The sequence below is a fragment of the Triticum aestivum genome, chromosome 2D (assembly GCF_018294505.1).
Source record: "Triticum aestivum cultivar Chinese Spring chromosome 2D, IWGSC CS RefSeq v2.1, whole genome shotgun sequence".
Lineage (NCBI taxonomy): Eukaryota > Viridiplantae > Streptophyta > Magnoliopsida > Poales > Poaceae > Triticum > Triticum aestivum.
Window position 1 is genome coordinate 8,067,211 of NC_057799.1, and position 20,113 is coordinate 8,087,323.

Sequence of the window (20,113 nt, forward strand, 5' to 3'; positions counted from 1 at the left end):
AATAGAATTGACATCCTACTATTGTCAGGAAAACAACAAGTGCAGACTTGGAAACGAGGAAGAATAGAACCCGGAAGTTAAGCGTGCTCAGGCTGGAGTAGTGAGAGGATGGGTGACCGTCCGGGAAATTAGATGATTTGGAATGATGAGGGGTGATTAGAGATTAGAGGATAAATTGAGCAGTGATGAGGGGTGGTGATTAGAGATTATAGGTTAAAATAATTCAGAAATTTGAAAATAAAAAAAATTCGCAAAAAAACCAGGTTTAGGGGGGCTAAAACCCTAAACCTGCGGAGGAGGCCTTTAGTCCCGGTTAGCCACGAGAACCGGGACTAAAGGTCCCCCGCCCCGACGGACTCCTGGCGCCCACGTGGACGGGCCTTTAGTCGCGGTTCGTAAGAGGCGCGACTAAAGGAGGGGCCTTTAGTCGCGCATATTTAGTCCCGGTTGCACAACCGGGATTAATGGCCTTTGCGAACCGGGACTAAAGGCCTATTCTCTACCAGTGTATATGGAGGAGTTCGAGAGGCTTGATGTACAGGACAAGGATACCGAAACCATGGAGGACACTACTTCCACCCATGTAGCCGACTATGATCTATAACCCTAGAGGAGCCGGTACGCTATATAAGTCGGGGTCCGCGCCAGTCGTTAGAGACTATACAATCCCTTGGTTCATACTTATACTTTGTACACCCCAATCGCAATATAAATAAGTAGAAGTAGGGTATTACATCTTCTCGAGGGCTCAAAACTGGGTAAACTTTGTGTCCTGTTTCCCCTCAATCCTAATCGCTCCGTCAGTATACCACCAGATTTAGCTCTGACAAACGGCATGAATGCTCCATGGGAAACAATGCGAAGCCAATTTCACTAGACCATCCCAACGACAGACGATGTAGCCTTGTCAATATGCACCATTTTGACCTGCCTCATGCATGAACATGTGATATATGGTTGATTCCTATAAAAACTTGTCCAACTCCAATGCCTACCAGTGTTGCCGTGTCGCGATGCAGTGCCTAATGGCAGCGATGTCCGGTCACTCGCAGAAAAGATGACAAAAAAGTGGCAGCAATGTTGCAGCGGCAGAATAGAGGAATTGCGGCGGAAAGCACCAGGAAGAGCATGTCGTACCCTTGCGGCGCCGAGCTCCCACAGTATGCAACCCCCCGGGATACAGTGAGCGGCAGGGGTGAGTTAGGGCGCCAGTTAAGAAGGGTTTAAAGATTTTTTTATGTTTTGGAGGGGAAAAGGATTTCACTTGTAACAAGGCTGTAAGAAGATGCATTCGGTGATTCATTCCGGAAAATTCAGAAGTAGTTTTTTCTTTTACGAATGGAAAATTCAGAAGTTGTTGCACAATTACTATTCTGCATTTCTGATTAGTTTGGAGAAAATCGGAAATAGTTGCAGAATAGTAGATGGAACGGAACCAGTAGTTGTGCCATTATCTTCGGGGGTCCTATATATAACACCTAGGGAACAGAGAGCCTTTACGCATACGATCGAGTAGCTAGCGTCCATAGGGAAGCAGCAATGGACGCCGACAGTGGTAGTCCTTGGGCATCAGTTCAAAGAAACCGACTGCTCCCGATCCGCACGTCCAGAGAACCTGCCGACACTGAGTGGACGCCGCCCGCCCGTTCTCCGGCGGAGGAGCCCGTGAGCCCTACAGCAAGAGTCATGGAAGATATAGGTATTTATATCGTCATCACGTTCGGCCTCGACACGCCGATAAACCTGACCACCTTCCAAGCCGGCATCGAAGCTATGCTTGCCCGATGCCCACGCTATAGATGCATTCAAGTACGCGCTCTTGTGACTACAACTGCGTAACCACTACAAGTACATGCATGTATATACGTATGACCCTGGCATGCAGGTGGTGGATGGATCAAACAATGGCGAGGCGCGATGGGCGCGCACGACGGTGAATGTCCAAGATCACATGATCGTGCCGAGCCTGGACCACGCAGCCATGGCGACCGACCCAGACAAGGTCGTGGAGGACTACGTGGCCTCTCTGTCCACGCTCCCAATAGACCGCTCCCGCCCGCCGTGGGAGTTCCACTTCCTCGACTTCCCCACATCCGAGGCGGCCTCCACGGTGGTGATCCGCGTGCACCACGCCTACGGCGACGGCATGTCTAGTATGGCGCTTCTCATGATGTCCACGCACAGCGCCGCCGCCGACACCAGAAGTCATCCAGCCGCGCCTCCGCATCGTCGTCCAACACGCACGGGCGCCATATACACCCCGCAACGCCCCCCACTTTCCGCGGGCGCCCTCGCGTTCGTCGCGTGGGTCTGGTCGTATCTTGTGCTCGCGTGGAACACCGCGGCAGACATGGCCTACTTCGCCGCCACAATTATGTTCTTGAGTGACCCACGCACAATGTTCAAGCGTGCCGACGGCGATCGGTTCCACGCCAAGCGCTTTGTCCACCGGAGTCTTAGCCTTGATGACGTCAAGTTCCTCAAGAACTCCATGAACTGTGTACGTAAGAGCTAGTTTTGTTCACCAAATTCTTTTAAGATCCTTCAACGGAGGGCGCTGCTCGTATCTTTTTTTTTTTCCCACAGACTGTCAACTTTCTTTCTATTTTTCCCGTGAACCACAGACTGTCAATGACGTGCTGGTAGCAGTGACTTCTGCTGCTCTGTCACGATATTACTTCCGCAAGTCCGGTAAGTACGGGAATGGTAACAAGTGTTTAATGGCAGAATCAATTATTTCTCCTACACGCCGATATTGCCTTTTACTACTATACTACGACACTTCGTTTCTTAAATTACTTCAATGCCAGGTGACCCTAACACTACCAAAATCTGTGTGCGATCACTTCTTCCTGTCAACACAAGGCCAGCCACTAGCCTACAGGTAAGATGTACTTCCTCAGAAAATATATGGAACGGATGTTAAATGTCATGCATCATCGATTTCACTAACATATACATATCTCTGAACAAGGTCATATTTTGTAGATTATCAGTATTTTAATTTAATTCGCTGATTTTACCACTATGAACAGACATATGTTAATGTGATAGAATCTGATAAGAGGAACGAGGTGACATGGGGAAATAAACTGGGCTACATCATTCTTCCATTTTATCTAGCCGCACACAATGATCCACTTGCATACATTCGCAAAGCGAATAAGGTTCTCGATAGGAAAAAGAGGTCCTTAGAAGTGATATTCACATATAAGATTGCTCAGATCTTCATGAAAGTTTTTGGTGCCAAGGTATGCATGCTTTGCTGCCCTTTGCTCTACCTATCTAAAATTAGATTACACAAACATGAACCTAGCAAAGTAACAGTTCATAATTCTTCTTCTTCATTTTAATGTTTCAAATTGCATTTCATCGCGATGATTGAACCAGGTAGGAACTTCGATCTTTCGGTGTCTCTTTGCACGTACAACAATTGTTTTCTCAAACATGGTTGGACCAACCGAACAAGTAGAATTATGTGGACACCCAGTGGCTTTCATTGCACCTAGCGTCTATGGGATTCCAGAGGTAGGTAACCCATGATCTTGCATACTTACAAATTTTCCATAAGGTACTCAATTTCGATAACAATGCAACTGATTAGTTATTTCCTTCTGTTGAACACAATCATCCACTAGTACACTGATAATACAAAGATATCGATACATGCTCACCATTGAAAACTTCAAAGGGGTATATTGTTTTAATTTTGTGTAGACTGTGAACTCTACTATGATGACCCTTCTTCAGTGACAGTTTTTTATTAAGAGTAAAAATGGGATAATGAATCAAAGATATAAATGACCACGAGTCCAAAACCTACCTCGAGGAATAATAGAGTGCCCAAGACTATTGATACATAGGTGTAACTAGTTAGTGTATAGAACATTTGCTGAACTCGTAAGTGTAATGCAAGATCTTGCTGCACACGAGCAGACTAATGTAGTTCAACCGATAATACGATTTACGATTGATATTTGTGCACAAAGTAGCTTTGTTGTATCTGATTACTAGAAAGACCATAATTCCTCCCCCCCCCCCCCCCCACACACACACACATACAAAAAGGGCCGTTCCCTATATAACATGCGCGAAAGGTCAGATTCAGAAGCTTTTGCTGAATAGCAAGTTTCCTTAAAACTAGAAATTATTTATCTTCGATTTGTTTCATTCAATCCATGTTGAACCAAGTTCCTCTATCAGGGGTAAGGGAACATCGAACAAAAGAACACAAAAAGCATCTTGGCGCAAAAGGAGCAAAAACAAAAACCAGGGTGGTTCAAACAGCTCAACAATATTTATCTTTGATTAAAAACAAAATGTGGTAGGTTGTCCACTGACCAAAACGGTAGAAACAAGACATAACCAAAAATATGTACAAAAAATTCTGCTGAGACCAATGATGCTAGGGAGAACACTGAGTGAGTGATTGTACTGATCAAAATCATTCCAAGAGTATATACCAAAATATGGCATTGAAGAGGAAACCCACATACCACAACGGTAGAAACAAAGACAAAACCCAAAATCAGTACAAAAAAATCAGCTGATACCAATGAGGCTAAGGACAACACTGAGTGAGTGATTGTACTGAGTAAAATCAATCCAAGATTAGATACCAAGATATGGCATTAAAGAGGAAATTTGCAAAGCGGCTAAAAACATGAGACCAGAAGCTTAATGAACCTCAAGAAGGTAACGACACAAGCTGCGCTGCTTCCCCAGTCCAGAACAGACAAGGTTTTTCACCCTGGAATGAGAGTGGGATTGAGTGGGAAATGAACCTCAAGGACCCCTCTGAGGAGGAATACATCACTAGTAACAACTGCTGCTGTCGTGGCCTGAGCATCCACCCAAAGATCTCTCCTAGCTCGATTCCTTAGCTCTGGTAGCCCCACCTTCAACGAACCAGGCGCCCAATGGACGCCGATGCTCCGATTCATTGGGACAGAGAGGGAGCCGTGTTGGGGAACGTAGCAGTAATTCAAAAAAATTCTACGCATCACCAAGATCAATCTATGGAGTTATCTAGCAACGACAGAGAGGAGTGCATCTACATACCCTTGTAGATCGCGAGCGGAAGCGTTCAAGAGAACGGGGTTGATGGAGTCGTACTCCTCGTGATCCAAATCACCGATGATCCTAGCGCCGAACGGACGGCACCTCCGCATTCAACACACGTACGGAGCAGCGACGTCTCCTTCTTGATCCAGCAAGGGGGGAGGAGAGGTTGATGGAGATCCAGCAGCACGACGGCGTGGTGGTGAAAGTAGCGGGATCCCGGTAGGGCTTCGCCAAGCGCAAGCGGGGAGGAAGAGGTGTCACGGGAGGGAGAGGGTGGCGCCAGGGCTTAGATGTTGCTGCCCTCCGTCCCCCCCACTATATATAGGGCCAAGGGAGAGGGAGGCGCAGCCTTGGCCCTTCCTCCAAGGAAGGGTGCGGCCAGGGAGGAGTCCATCCTCCCCAAGGCACCTCGGAGGTGCCTTCCCCCTTTAGGACTCTCCCTTTCCCTTATCTCTTGGCGCATGGGCCTCTTGGGGCTGGTGCCCTTGGCCCATATAGGCCAAGGCGCACACCCCTACAGCGCATGTGGCCCCCCGGGGCTGGCGGACACCCTTGATGGACCCCCGGACCCCTTTCGGCACTCCCGGTACAATACCGATAAAGTGCGAAACTTTTCCGGCGACCAAAATAAGACTTCCCATATATAAATCTTTACCTCCGGACCATTCCGGAACTCCTCGTGACATCCGGGATCTCATCCGGGACTCCGAACAACTTTCGGGGTTACCGCATACTAATATCTTTATAACCCTAGCGTCACCGAACCTTAAGTGTGTAGACCCTACGGGTTCGGGAGACATGCAGACATGACCGAGACGACTCTCCGGTCAATAACCAACAGCGGGATCTGGATACCCATGTTGGCTCCCACATGCTCCTCGATGATCTCATCGGATGAACCACGATGTCGAGGATTCAATCAATCCCGTATACAATTCCCTTTGTCTATCGGTATGTTACTTGCCCGAGATTCGATCGTCGGTATCCCGATACCTTGTTCAATCTCGTTACCGGCAAGTCTCTTTACTCATTCCGTAACACATCATCCCGTGATCAACTCCTTGGTCACATTGTGCACATTATGATGATGTCCTACCGAGTGGGCCCAGAGATACCTCTCCTTTTACACGGAGTGACAAATCCCAGTCTCGATTCGTGCCAACCCAACAGACACTTTCGGAGATACCTGTAGTGCACCTTTATAGCCACCCAGTTACGTTGTGACGTTTGGCACACCCAAAGCATGGTCTAAGAAAATGATACTTGACATTAGAAAAGCTCTTAGCAAACGAACTACACGATCTTGTGCTAGGCTTAGGATTGGGTCTTGTCCATCACATCATTCTCCTAATGATGTGATCCCGTTATCAACGACATCCAATGTCCATGGTCAGGAAACCATAACCATCTATTGATCAACGAGCTAGTCAACTAGAGGCTTACTAGGGACATGGTGTTGTCTATGTATCCACACATGTATCTGAGTTTCCTATCAATACAATTTTAGCATGGATAATAAACGATTATCATGAACAAGGAAATATAATAATAACCAATTTATTATTGCCTCTAGGGCATATTTCCAACAGTCTCCCACTTGCACTAGAGTCAATAATCTAGTTCACATCACCATGTGATTAACACTCACAGGTCACATCACCATGTGACCAACATCCAAAGAGTTTACTAGACTCAACAATCTAGTTCACATCACTATGTGATTAACACTCAATGAGTTCTGGTTTGATCATGTTATGCTTGTGAGAGAGGTTATTAGTCAACGGGTCTGAACCTGTCAGATCCGTGTGTGCTTTACGAATATCTATGTCATCTTGTAGATGCAGCTACCACGCACTACTTGGAGCTATTCCAAATAACTGCTCTACTATACGAATCCGGTTTACTACTCAGAGTCATCCGGATTAGTGTCAAAGTTTGCATCGACGTAACCCTTTACGACGAACTCCTTTTCACCTCCATAATCGAGAAAATTCCTTAGTCCACTAGATACTAAGGATAAGTTCGACCGCTGTCATGTGATCCATTCCCGGATCACTATTGTACCCCTTGACCAACTCATGGCAAGGCATACTTCATGTGCGGTACACAGCATAGCATATTGTCGAGCCTACGTCTAAAGCATAGGGGACGACCTTCGTCCTTTCTCTCTCTTCTGCTGTGGTCAGGTCCTGAGTCTTACTCAATACTCACACCTTGTAACACAGCCAAGAACTCCTTCTTTGCTGATCTATTTTGAACTCCTTCAAAAACTTGTCACGGTGTGTATTCATTTGAAAGTACTATTAAGCGTTTTTTATTTATCCTTATAGATCTTGATGCTCAATGTTCAAGTAGCTTAATCTAGGTTTTCCATTTGAAAAACACTTTTCAAATAACCCTGTATGCTTTCCAGAAATTCTACATCATCTCTGATCAACAATATGTCAACAACATATACTCATCAGAAATTCTATAGTGCTCCCACTCACTTCTTTGGAAATACAAGTTTCTCATAAACTTTGTACAAACCCAAAATCTTTGATCATCTCATCAAAGCGTACATTCCAACTCCGAGATGCTTACTCCAATCCTTCGAAGGATTGCTGGAGCTTTGCATACTTGTTAGCATCTTTCAGGATTGAGAAAACCTTCTGGTTGTATCACATACAACCTTTCCTCAAGAAAATCGTCGAGGAAACAATGTTTTGATATCCTATCTGCAAGATTTCATAAATAATGCAGTAACTGCTAATATAATTCCAACAGACTCTTAGCATCGCTACGAGTGAGAAAGTCTCATCGTAGTCAACTCCTTGAACTTGTCGGAAAACACCTTAACGACAAGCCGAGCTTTCTTAATGGTGACACTTACCATCATTGCCTGTCTTACTTTTAAAATCCATCTGCACCCAACAGCCTTACGACTATCAAGTATTTCTTCCAAAGTCTATACTTTGCTTTTATACATGGATCCTCTCTCGGATTTCATGGCCTCGAGCCATTCGTCGGAATCCGGGCCCACCATCGCTTCTCCATAGCTCGTAGGTTCGTTGTTGTCTAGCAACATGACTTTCAAGACAGGATTATGTACCACTATGAAGTAGTACGCATCCTTATCGACCTACGAGGTTTGGTAGTGACTTGATCCGAAGTTACATGATCACTATCATAAGCTTCCACTTCAATTGGTGTAGGTGCCACAGGAACAACTTCCTGTGCCCTGCTACACACTAGTTGAAGTCATGGTTCAATAACCTCATCAAGTCTCAACCATCCTCCCACTCAGTTCTTTCGAGAGAAACTTTTCCTCGAGAAAGGATCCGTATCTAGAAACAATCACTTTTGCTTCCAGATCTGAAATAGGAGGTATACCCAACTGTTTTGGGTATTCTATGAAGATGCATTTATCCGCTTTGGGTTCGAGCTTATCAGCCTGAAACTTTTTCACATAAGCGTCGCAGCCCCAAACTTTAAAAAAACGACAACTTAGGTTTCTCTAAACGGTGTCGTCTCAACGGAATTGCGTGGTGCCCTATTTAAAGTGAATGCGGTTGTCTCTAATGCCTAACCCATAAACGATAGTGTAATTCGATAAGAGACATCATGGTATGCACCATATCCAATAGGGTGCAGTTATGATGTTCAGACACACCAGCACACTATGGTGCTCCAAGCGGAATTAGTCGTGAAACAATTTCCACAATTTCTTAATTGTGTGCCAAACTCTTAACTCAGATATCTCTATGATCATATCATAGACATTTTATCCTCTTGTCACGGCGATCTTCCACTTCACTCTGAAATTACTCGAACCTTTCAATAATTCAGACTTGTGTTTCATCAAGTAAATACACTCAGCATCTACTCAAATCATATGTGAAGTAAGAGCATATCGATATCCACTGCGTGCCTCAGCACTTATTGGACTGCACACATCAAATGTATTGCTTCCAACAAGTTGCTCTCTTGTTCCATCTTACTGAAAACGAGGCCTTTCAGTCATCTTGCCCATGTGGTATGATTTTCATGTCTCAAGTGATTCAAAATCAAGTGAGTCCAAACGATCCATCTGCATGGAGTTTCTTCATGCATATATACCAATAGACATGGTTTGCATGTCTCAATCCTTTCAAAAACGAGTGAGTCCAAAGATCCATCTACATGGAGCTTCTTCATGCGTTCTATACCAATATGACTCAAACGGCAGTGCCACAAGTATGTGGTACTATCATCACTATTTTATATCTTTTGGCACGAACATGTGTATCACTGCGATCGAGATTCATTTTAGGTGCAAGACCATTGAAGGTATTATTCAAATAAACAGAGTAACCATTATTCTCCTTAAATGAATAACCGTATAACACCAATATCGATGGTAGAGGGAGCATGCGATGCTTGATCACATCAACCTTGGAAACACTTCCAACACATATCGTCATCTCACCTTTAGCTAGTCTCCGTTTATTCCGCAGCTTTTATTTCGTGTTACTAACACTTAGCAACCGAACCGGTATCTAATACCCTGGTTCTACTAGGAGTACTAGTAAAGTACACATTAATATAATGTATATCCAATATACTTCTGTCGACCTTGCCTACCTTCTCATCTACCAAGTATCTAGGGTAGTTCTGCTTGAGTGACCGTTCCCCTCATTACAGAAGCACTTAGTCTCGGGTTTGGGTTCAACCTTGGGTTTCTTCACTAGAGCTGCAACTGATTTGCCGTTTCATGAAGTATCCCTTGTTGCCCGTGCCCTTCTTGAAACTAGTGGTTTTACTAACCATCAACAATTGATGCTCCTACTTGATTTCTACTTTCGCGGTGTCAAACATCGCGAATACTTCAAGGATCATCATATCTATCCCTGATATGTTATAGTTCATCACGAAGCTCTAATAGCTTGGTGGCAGTGACTATGGAGAACCATCACTATCTCATCTGGAAGATTAACTCCCACTCAATTCAAGCGATTGTGGTATTCAGACAATCTGAGCACATGCTCAATGATTGAGCTTTTCTCCCTTAGTCTGCAGGCTTAAGAAACTTGTCAGAGGTTTCATACCTCTTGACGTGGGCACTAGTCTGAAATCCCAATTTCAGTCTTCGGAACATCTCATATGTTCTGCGACGTTTCAAAAACGTCTTTGGTGCCACAATTCTAAACCGTTAGCATTACGCACTGAACTATCACGTAGTCATCAAAACGTGTATGCCAGATGTTTCGCAACATCTACAGACGACGCCGAGTTTCAGCACACCGAGCGGTGCATTAAGGACATAAGCCTTCTGTGCAGCAATGAGGACAATCCTCAGTTCACGGACCCAGTCCGCATAATTGCTACTATCAACTTTCAACTAAATTTTCTCTAGGAACATATCTTAACCAGTAGAACTAAAGCGTAAGCTATGACATAATTTGCAAAGACCTTTTGACTATGTTCATGATAATTAAGTTCATCTGATTATTCAATGAACTCCCACTCAGATAGACATCCCTCTAGTCATCTAAGTGATACATGATCCGAGTCAAACTAGGCCGTGTCCGATCATCACGTGAGACGGACTAGTCATCATCGGTGAACATCTCCATGTTGATCGCATCTACTATACGACTCATGTTCGACCTTTCGATCTCTTGTGTTCCGAGGCCATGTATGTACATGCTAGGCTCGTCAAGTCAACCTAAGTGTTTCGCATGTGTTCCGAGGCCATGTCTGTACATGCTAGGCTCGTCAACACCCGTTGTATTCAAACGTTAGAATCTATCACACCCGATCATCACGTGGTGCTTCGAAACAACGAACCTTCGCAACGGTGCAAGGGGGAACACGTCTCTTGAAATTTTAGTGAGGGATCATCTTATTTATGCTACCGTCGTTCTAAGCAAATAAGATGTAAACATGACAAACATCACATGCAAATCATAAAGTGACGTGATATGGCCAATATCATCTTGCGCCTTTGTTCTCAATCTTCGAGGCGCGGCATGATCACCTTCGTCACCGGCATGACACCATGATCTCCATCATCATGATCTCCATCATCGTGTCTTCATGAAGTTGTCTCGCCAACTATTACTTCTACTACTATGGCTAACGGTTAGCAATAAAGTAAAGTAATTACATGGCGTTTTCATTGACACGTTGGTCATACAATAAATTAAGACAACTCCTATGGCTCCTGCCGGTTGTCATACTCATCGACATGCAAGTCGTGATTCCTATTACAAGAACATGATCAATCTCATACATCACATATATCATTCATCACATCCTTTTGGCCATATCACATTACATAGCATACCCTGCAAAAACAAGTTAGACGTCCTCTAATTGTTGTTGCATGTTTTACGTGGCTGCTATGGGTTTCTAGCAAGAACATTTCTTACCTACGCAAAAGCCACAACGTGATATGCCAATTTCTATTTACCCTTCATAAGGACCCTTTTCATCGAATCCGATCCGACTAAAGTGGGAGAGACAGACACCCGCTAGCCACCTTATGCAACTAGTGCATGTCAGTCGGTGGAACCTGTCTCACGTAAGAGTACGTATAAGGTCGGTCTGGGCCGCTTCATCCCACGATGCCACCGAATCAAGATAAGACTAGTAACGGCAAGTAAATTGACAAAATCGACACCCACAACTACTTTGTGTTCTATTCGTGCATAGAAACTACGCATAGACCTAGTTCTGATACCACTGTTGGGGAACGTAGCAATAATTCAAAAAATTTCTACGCATCACCAAGATCAATCTATGGAGTCATATAGCAACAAGAGAGAGGAGTGCATCTACATACCCTTGTAGATCGCGAGCGGAAGCATTCAAGATAACGGGGTTGATGGAGTCGTACTCGTCGTGATCCAAATCACCGATGATCCTAGCGCCGAACGGACGGCACCTCCACGTTCAACACACGTACGGAGCAGCGACGTCTCAACTTCTTGATCTAGCAAGGGGGGAGGAGAGGTCGATGGAGATCCAGCAGCACGACGGCGTGGTGGTGGAAGTAGCGGGATCCCGGCAGGGCTTCGCCAAGCGCAAGCGGGGAGGAAGAGGTGTCACGGGAGGGAGAGGGAGGCGCCAGGGCTTAGATGTTGCTGCCCTCCCTCCCCCCACTATATATAGGGCCAAGGGAGGGGGGGCGCAGCCTTGGCCCTTCCTCCAAGGAAGGGTGCGGCCAGGGAGGAGTCCATCCTCCCCAAGGCAACTCGGAGGTGCCTTCCCCCTTTAGGACTCTCCCTTTCCCTTATCTCTTGGCGCATGGGCCTCTTGGGGCTGGTTCCCTTGGCCCATATAGGCCAAGGCGCACACCCCTACAGCCCATGTGGCCCCCCGGGGCTGGTGGACCCCCTTGGTGGACCCCCGGACCCCTTTCGGCACTCCCGGTACAATACCGATAAAGTGCGAAACTTTCCCGGCGACCAAAATAAGACTTCCCATATATAAATCTTTACCTCCGGAACATTCCGGAACTCCTCGTGACGTCCGGGATCTCATCCGGGACTCTGAACAACTTTCGGGTTACCGCATACTAATATCTCTATAACCCTAGCGTCACCGAACCTTAATTGTGTAGACCCTACGGGTTCGGGAGACATGCAGACATGACCGAGACGACTCTCCGGTCAATAACCAACAGCGGGATCTGGATACCCATGTTGGCTCCCACATGCTCCTCGATGATCTCATCGGATGAACCACGATGTCGAGGATTCAATCAATCCCGTATACAATTCCCTTTGTCTATCGGTATGTTACTTGCCCGAGATTCGATCGTCGGTATCCCGATACCTTGTTCAATCTCGTTACCGGCAAGTCTCTTTACTCGTTCCGTAACACATCATCCCGTGATCAACTCCTTGGTCACATTGTGCACATTATGATGATGTCCTACCGAGTGGGCCCAGAGATACCTCTCCGTTTACACGGAGTGACAAATCCCAGTCTCGATTCGTGCCAACCCAACAGACATTTTCGGAGATACCTGTAGTGCACCTTTATAGCCACCCAGTTACGTTGTGACGTTTGGCACACCCAAAGCATTCCTACTGTATCCGGGAGTTGCACAATCTCATGGTCTAAGGAAATGATACTTGACATTAGAAAAGCTCTTAGCAAACGAACTACACGATCTTGTGCTAGGCTTAGGATTGGGTCTTGTCCATCACGTCATTCTCCTAATGATGTGATCCCGTTATCAACGACATCCAATGTCCATGGTCAGGAAACCATAACCATTTATGGATCAACGAGCTAGTCAACTAGAGGCTTACTAGGGACATGGTGTTGTCTATGTATCTACACATGTATCTGAGTTTCCTATCAATACAATTTTAGCATGGATAATAAACGATTATCATGAAGAAGGAAATATAATAATAACCAATTTATTATTGCCTCTAGGGCATATTTCCAACAAGCCGACCTTTAGATTCGACACAATCCCAAGAAGACTGCGTAAACCCCGGCCAACGCCTGCCGCCGACCTGCACAACCAAGGAGGAGCAACACCCATGCGCATTGTCCAGCCGCAATCAATCGGTCAACTGTCAGAGTTGCCAAATACGCTAGCCAAGCCACCCGGTGACTATTGAGTATAATTTAAAAAGGAATTAATTAACATATATCAAGTGTGTGTAAAATGTACTTGTGCAAAACGCTTTACTTGGGTGTTCGGGCCCTGATAAATGATAAATTCAGGTGGGGAAATCTCCCTCCGGTGAAAATTCAAAAAAAAAGTCTAAGTACCGATTCCAATATACACTCAATTATGGTGAATATGGGTGTATACCGAAGTAAATAAGGATGGAGAGCCGAAAATTAGTCAAAAAGGTATTTCAAGTACAATAATGATTTGAGAGTTTCATTAGCTCAACTTTTCTTTCCCAGATTTTGTACAACAATTTTGAAACAACCCTTAGAGTATTTCATTTTTACTTACCATGACTGGCAATTAATTTCTGGGATTGCTTTTCTAGGCTCTGATTATTCACTACCAAAGCTACAGAAGCACTATCAAGATAATTCTATCAGTAGATGAGGACAAGTTTCCAGATTATCATCAACTTTTGGATGACTTTGACCAAACCCTCGCGGTCATGATGAATGCGGCTTCAAGACTTTCAACATCGACGAAGAATGACTAAGCAACATGCGACTAAATCAGATACCTACTTCAACTCCTTCCGCTTATATGCGCCACATAATATATATTTTTGTGTGTGCCATGTGTATAACTCCTAGTGTTTAGTCAAAATAAGTACATAACACCTCTCACTGTTTGCATGCAATGAATAAGGTTAGTGCATATGAAAACAATTCCTGGATAACGGAGAAAATAAATTCTACAATTCCTGGGATTCACCATCTGCATTGCATTGAGATTCATTATATTTTTTGTTTCGGAGTTTTTCTTTTCTTGTTTCATTTATGTGTTCACACTCACAATAAAACCGGGAGACGCATATGAAAAAAGATTGCGCCAGACCATAACATGTTGAAAAAAGTTCGCGATGATCTTCCATTACAAAAAAGATATGAGTTTTTTTTTGGAAAAGGAGGTTAAAACCCCCGGCCTCTGTATCAATCGATGCATACGGCCATTAAAAAAGATAGGAGTATTCAACAAGATTATGGTTCATAATTTCCAAAATGATGTAATCATTGTGCCAACTCGTAGCAAATCAAAGAAAAAGGAGAAGCAATTAATCTGCCAACAGGAAGGTCCGTGCTTCTTTTGATCTGCGGGGGCGCACTGTGAGGAGTCGAGGTCGGGAGGAACCCGACGTTGAGTCTGCACGCGGACTGGAGGCCGGCTGCGAGCGTCTCCGACAGGATGCACGAGCAGAGGTCCCGGAACTGGTCCGCGCTCGGCGCCAGGCCCCGATAGCACTGCGGCGGGACCTCGTACCCGGTTGTTGTTGCAGAAACTAGCTAGCTCGTAGACAAAGAGCGGGAGAGCGAGAGGTAGAACAGTTGAAGACAATGTTTTGCGCTGTGAAACTGCCACTGCAGCTTTTCTGATTTCTGTTATTTAGCTAACCACAACGAGCTGCTGAAAGACTGAAATCATGGAAGAAATGGACGAGCCTACGGACGCTCGCCATGTTTGAACCCTACAAGCCCGCCGCGTGATGCGTGATCCATGTCATCCCATGGTGCTTCATTGGACAGGCGCAAACTATCGAACAACCAAACAGGAACTACTGAATCTCGGCGTGGATAGGTACACGCTAAGGTTACACGCTCCCGGACTCAACTTTATTCAAAGAAAACTGAACTCGCTGAAGGCCGTCTGGTCGACGCTGCAGTCGCTCTTATCCGGGCGTCCCGTTGGACGGTGGTCAAGATGGGGAGGAGGAGCGCGGCCATGACTGCAGGTGAGTGGCGTGTTGGCGCCGTCTCCTTACAGCGCCGCTCCTTCTTCTTCCTCTCGGCTGCCTTTCACAGCTCACACATACAACAATGGAGACACAAGATATTTGGTGGCTGGCTGCCTCACACAGCCCAACCTTTTCTTCTCTTCTTTCATTCCTTTTGGCTCAACTCAAACAAACATGCTTTACACCTCTTTATATGTGGACTCACGCACGCACACAGCCACGGCCACTAACCACTTCCTAGCCACAAGCACGGGCACGTCCCGCATTTGCCCACACACCGCCATCTCCCTAGAATCTCTCCAGGACGTGCATGCACACCGGCTAACAACTCATGCTCCATGCAACTAGCTTACAGATCTAACTGATTCTCTCAGTCCTATCTCATCTGTCGAGCCAACGGCTTGGCTCCAACACGAAACATGCACCTATCACACCGGATCACCCAGCTCAACATGTTCGTATCGCCCATCACGCCCCAGTCTTCGTTGCGCCTTGCCGCTTCTCACGGCATCGCCGTATCGCACGGCACTTCCGGCATCTCACCATGCTCGCCGCATCGCACGGAAGCCCGGCATCTCGCCTCCTTTGCGCACATCCCTAAACCATCATTGGCCTACGCACACTTCCTACCGTCTAAACTACATGCACATAATAAAACTAAATATGCGGATACATGAATCAAGATTAAACCTAACATGGCGGGTTGGCGTAATGGTGGAAGGTAGTTGAGCTGTAGCATCTGAATCGAATGATACTGATTTGATGTTATGTATATTGACACATTTCTCTGCAAATTTGCTCAAACTTAAAGAAAGTCTTAGTTCACAAGAAAAACTATACACCTTATATTTTAAAACAGAGGGAGTAACAAGTTATGAAAGCCCCAAAACAGGAATGACCCAAAGCCTGCCCAACCTTTATAGTATGTAGCACGTCCCGTGCGCGTCAGTCTTGCGACTGCATGCGTAATAAGAACATGATTTTTTGCTTAGTTTTGGAAAGGGTGAATTAAATTTCATAATTGTCGGGTTCGTTGTGAAAAGCGGAGAGCTCCCACTCCCTCCCTCCCCCCCCCCCACAATTCAGATCCTCTAACTTAGAGCATCTCTACTAGGGCCTCCAAGACCCCCCCCCCCCCCCCAAAGCCACTTTTTGGGCGCCGGCGGTTAAAAAAACTCCCAGCCACACCCCCACAGCCTTGTTTTGCGCCGGATTTGGGCAAAACTAGCCCCGGTGGTCCCAGGGGAAACACAGCCCATCAGGGGTCACTTGGGGCGCCCAACGCTATTTTATGCACGCAGAAACCCCACAAGTCAGCCTATCTCTCCACTCTCTCTCCTCCTTTTCCTGCTAGGCCCACCACTTGCATGCAAAAAAGAATCTCCTCTCTCTCTCCGCACGAAGAACTCCTCGCTCCGGCCGCGCCGCGCTCGCCTCCACGCCTCGCCGCCGCCGTCTCGTTGCTGCCCTGGCCGGGACGCCAAGAAGCCGCGGCTAGTGCGCGCCTCCTCCCTCGCCGCCATGTGCTCGCTCCCGGGCGCCGCGACACGCCCCTCCGGCGCCGCTGATTGGCAGCTTCAGCCTCCCGGACCATCTCCGGCTCCGGCACCGAGCGTGGCGACCAGGGGCAGCCACGAGCTACGCACCGGCGGGCGAGCACGGGCAAACCTGGCGGCGGCGTGCGGTCAGGCGGGGCGAGCTCGGCGGCTAGGGCGGGGCGTGCGCGGCGTCCAGGTCGAGCCTCGATGAGGAACTCTCCGTCTGCGCGTGGCCGGGGCGGAGCTCGCCTGTGCCCGCCTGAGTGGTCGGGGCGGCGCTTGCCCGCGCCCGCCTGTGCGTGCCCAGGAAGGAGCTCCGGCACGGGGTCCGGGGCGCCACATCACCGCGCGCGAACTCCGCCTGGCAGATGGCGCAGTCCGGCCGCTCCCCCTCCTCCTTGTCCACCTTCCTATGTTCCGGCCTCACGACCCGGTCGGCAGCGACTGCAGCGCCTTCTTCTCGAGGCCACCACATGGCGCTTTGGCCGCCGGCCTCTCGATGGAGAAGTTGGAGGGGTTGTAGAGCAGGGAGCAGCGCGACCATGGCCAACCCGACCACACAGAGTAGGAAGCAGAGCACCGCAATTGGCAGGACGACATGAATTTTTTTTCACCCCAGAGCAAAGTTAGCGCCGGGGCAACCCTAGGAGGCCGAAAATGTGCCTCCTGGGGGGCACAACGGCTGGAGATGCTCTTAGGTAGGAAAGTCAGGTAAGCTACAGTAACCTGGCATCCCTTCGTTAGTTATTTCACAATTTACAACATAACACAACGATTTTTTTTTCACAGAAAAACTTCCAATCCATTTATCTTCAATCATGGCAATACAACGAACATCAAAAATAATAAAACTACATCCAGGTCCGTAGACCACCTAGCGACGACTACAAGCACTGAAGCGAACCGAAGGCGTGCAGCCGTCATCGCCCCTCCCTCGTCGGAGCCGGGCAAAACTTGTTGTAGTAGACAGTCGGGAAGTTGTGCTAAGGCCCCATAGGACCAGCATAGCAGAACAGCAACCGCTGCCGATGAAGAGTGCCGTAGATCGGAAGAATCCAACCTGAAGAAACACAAACATAGACGAACCACAACCAGATCCGAGCAAATCCACCAAGGATAGATCTGCCGGAGACAAACCTCCACACGCCCACCGATGACGCTAGACACACCACCGGAACGGGGGCTAGGCGGGGAGAACCTTATTCCATCTTGAGGGAGCCGCCGATGTCTCGTCTTCCTGAGTAAGGCACAAACCCTAACAAAACTTGAAAAAACATCTAAAAACGGAGCTCTCCCGCCGGCAAGGCCCAGGACCCACCGCGCAGCCATGGCCTTAAGGCCACCGGAGACGAGAACATAACACAACGATTTATAACCAGTAATTACTGGTGAACAATAATGAATCCACAGTGATTTGTGAACAGTACAATGTCTATGCCTTTCCTTCTCCATTTTATACAGAGAGGACACTGTAGGTTGCTGACCCGGTTCCTCCCGCACGTAGCCATCCACATTCCAACGTAATTCCCAGAAACATTCCTGATTTTTCTTCAATATAATTAATAATTTGAGAGCATTTTGGAAGAACGCATGGATATTTTTTGATTTCATCAACCCATTTCAAATTCATAACATTTTCACAAATAGGGAATATTTTTAGAACTCATGAACATTTTTATCAATTATGGAACCTTATTTTTTTTACTTTATTAGCATTTTTTTACAACACTTTGTGAACAGACTTTCAATTCTGGAATGTTCATAAAATTGTCCAAAAATCATATAAAGTTTGTTAATGTTTTTTCATTCTGTAATACTAGTAGGTATGCACGTGCAACGCACGTCTCGACTAAAATATATTTCATTATGAAACATAGTAATTCTATTAACAATGTAAACCTACTTTCTGTGAAGCTGAAATCTCATGCAGATAGCATATAATTTCTAAGTCATTAAAATGACTGGAAAATATCATGCTTTATGAATACATGCCCAAGTCCATTGCATAACAAGTACCAAATATCGTTAACTAATTGATACAAAATCAGTCCATGAAGAAAATTAAATTGTGGCCAAGTATATTTGCATTATGCCCCCCCCCCCCCCCCTCCGGTAGTGCATCTTGGCAACCAACGCCATCACCAATACCTCGCGGGAAACCATGGTAATATGTAGATACTCATCATGTAACGCAGATATAATTGTTTGTCATACTCGCAACCATGACCTCTTAAACTGCATAGCTGACATAATTCACGTGTTATTCATAGCTTAGAGTAATCATTGGATCTAAACTAAACAAAATTTGAGGTATAATATTCCCAACCAAAGAAAAATACATTTTCAATCTTATTTTCTTTTAGTTGGTACCTAAGAATGTGCCACTGCCAATAGGCACCGGGAAAAAAGATATGTAAGTGTGTATATAGAGGCAACGGAAATTAGTAGTTTTCACAGGAGCTCATCAAATGACATAATTCATCATAGTTCTGGGATACAAGTTTGAAAACATTGCTAGTCTTTTTTCTTTTGAGATACAAGTTTGCGCATCTAAGAAACAAAAGATAGCTAGTTCACATAGAAACAAACCATCAAGTTGCATCAATAAGACATCCTGGCCCCTGCCGTTGTACCAAGCAATGTCAGGAACACGTGAAATCAGTCATAGAACTCGCTAACGTACAAATCAGATGCACAAACCACTAAAGGTGGAACCACGCTTACTCATAATCTAAAGGTCCTAGCCAATGTAGTTCATTTATGGTCATTTAGTGTTAATCCTTCCATGACAAGGTCCAGAGCAACGAAGGTATTTGAAACCACTAGTAGGAAAAGGGGCTTTTACCCCGGTTTGTAAGGGCCTTTGGTCCCGGTTTTCGAATCGGGACTAAAGGGTCGTTACTAAAGCCCTAACCCTTTAGTCCCGGTTCTTACATGAACCGGGACAGAAGGTCCTCCACGTGGCCGCGGCTGCCAGCCCAGGCAGGGGGGCTTTGGTCCCGGTTGGTACCACCAACCGGGACCAATAGGCAGGGCCTTTTGTCCCGGTTGGTGTCACCAACCGGGACAAATAGGCATCCACGCGTCAGCATTTCAGGGGCTGGGGGTTTTGTTTTTTTT

General features: G+C 46.3%; 1 protein-coding gene across 1 annotated transcript; it reads left to right on the forward strand.

Moving 5' to 3' along the window:
* The first annotated feature begins 1,522 nt into the window (after window positions 1-1,522).
* LOC123048190 (wax ester synthase/diacylglycerol acyltransferase 11) lies at window positions 1,523-14,638 on the forward strand. The gene is made up of 7 exons (XM_044471342.1): window positions 1,523-1,809; window positions 1,886-2,500; window positions 2,625-2,691; window positions 2,811-2,884; window positions 3,036-3,251; window positions 3,391-3,528; window positions 14,052-14,638. The coding sequence occupies exons 1-7, from the start codon at window positions 1,540-1,542 to the stop codon at window positions 14,217-14,219; spliced, it is 1,548 nt and encodes a 515-aa protein (XP_044327277.1). The 5' UTR covers window positions 1,523-1,539; the 3' UTR covers window positions 14,220-14,638.
* Window positions 14,639-20,113: the final 5,475 nt, after the last annotated feature.

What these genes read in the sequence shown, in the direction of transcription:
- LOC123048190 (XM_044471342.1), top strand. Translation starts at nt 1,540, where the DNA reads ATGGACGCCGACAGTGGTAGTCCTTGGGCATCAGTTCAAAGAAACCGA. An exon ending in GGCCAGCCACTAGCCTACAG is followed by an intron (nt 2,885 to 3,035) that starts GTAAGATGTACT and finishes CACTATGAACAG; the next exon opens with ACATATGTTAATGTGATAGA. An exon ending in GCGTCTATGGGATTCCAGAG is followed by an intron (nt 3,529 to 14,051) that starts GTAGGTAACCCA and finishes TTGCTTTTCTAG; the next exon opens with GCTCTGATTATTCACTACCA.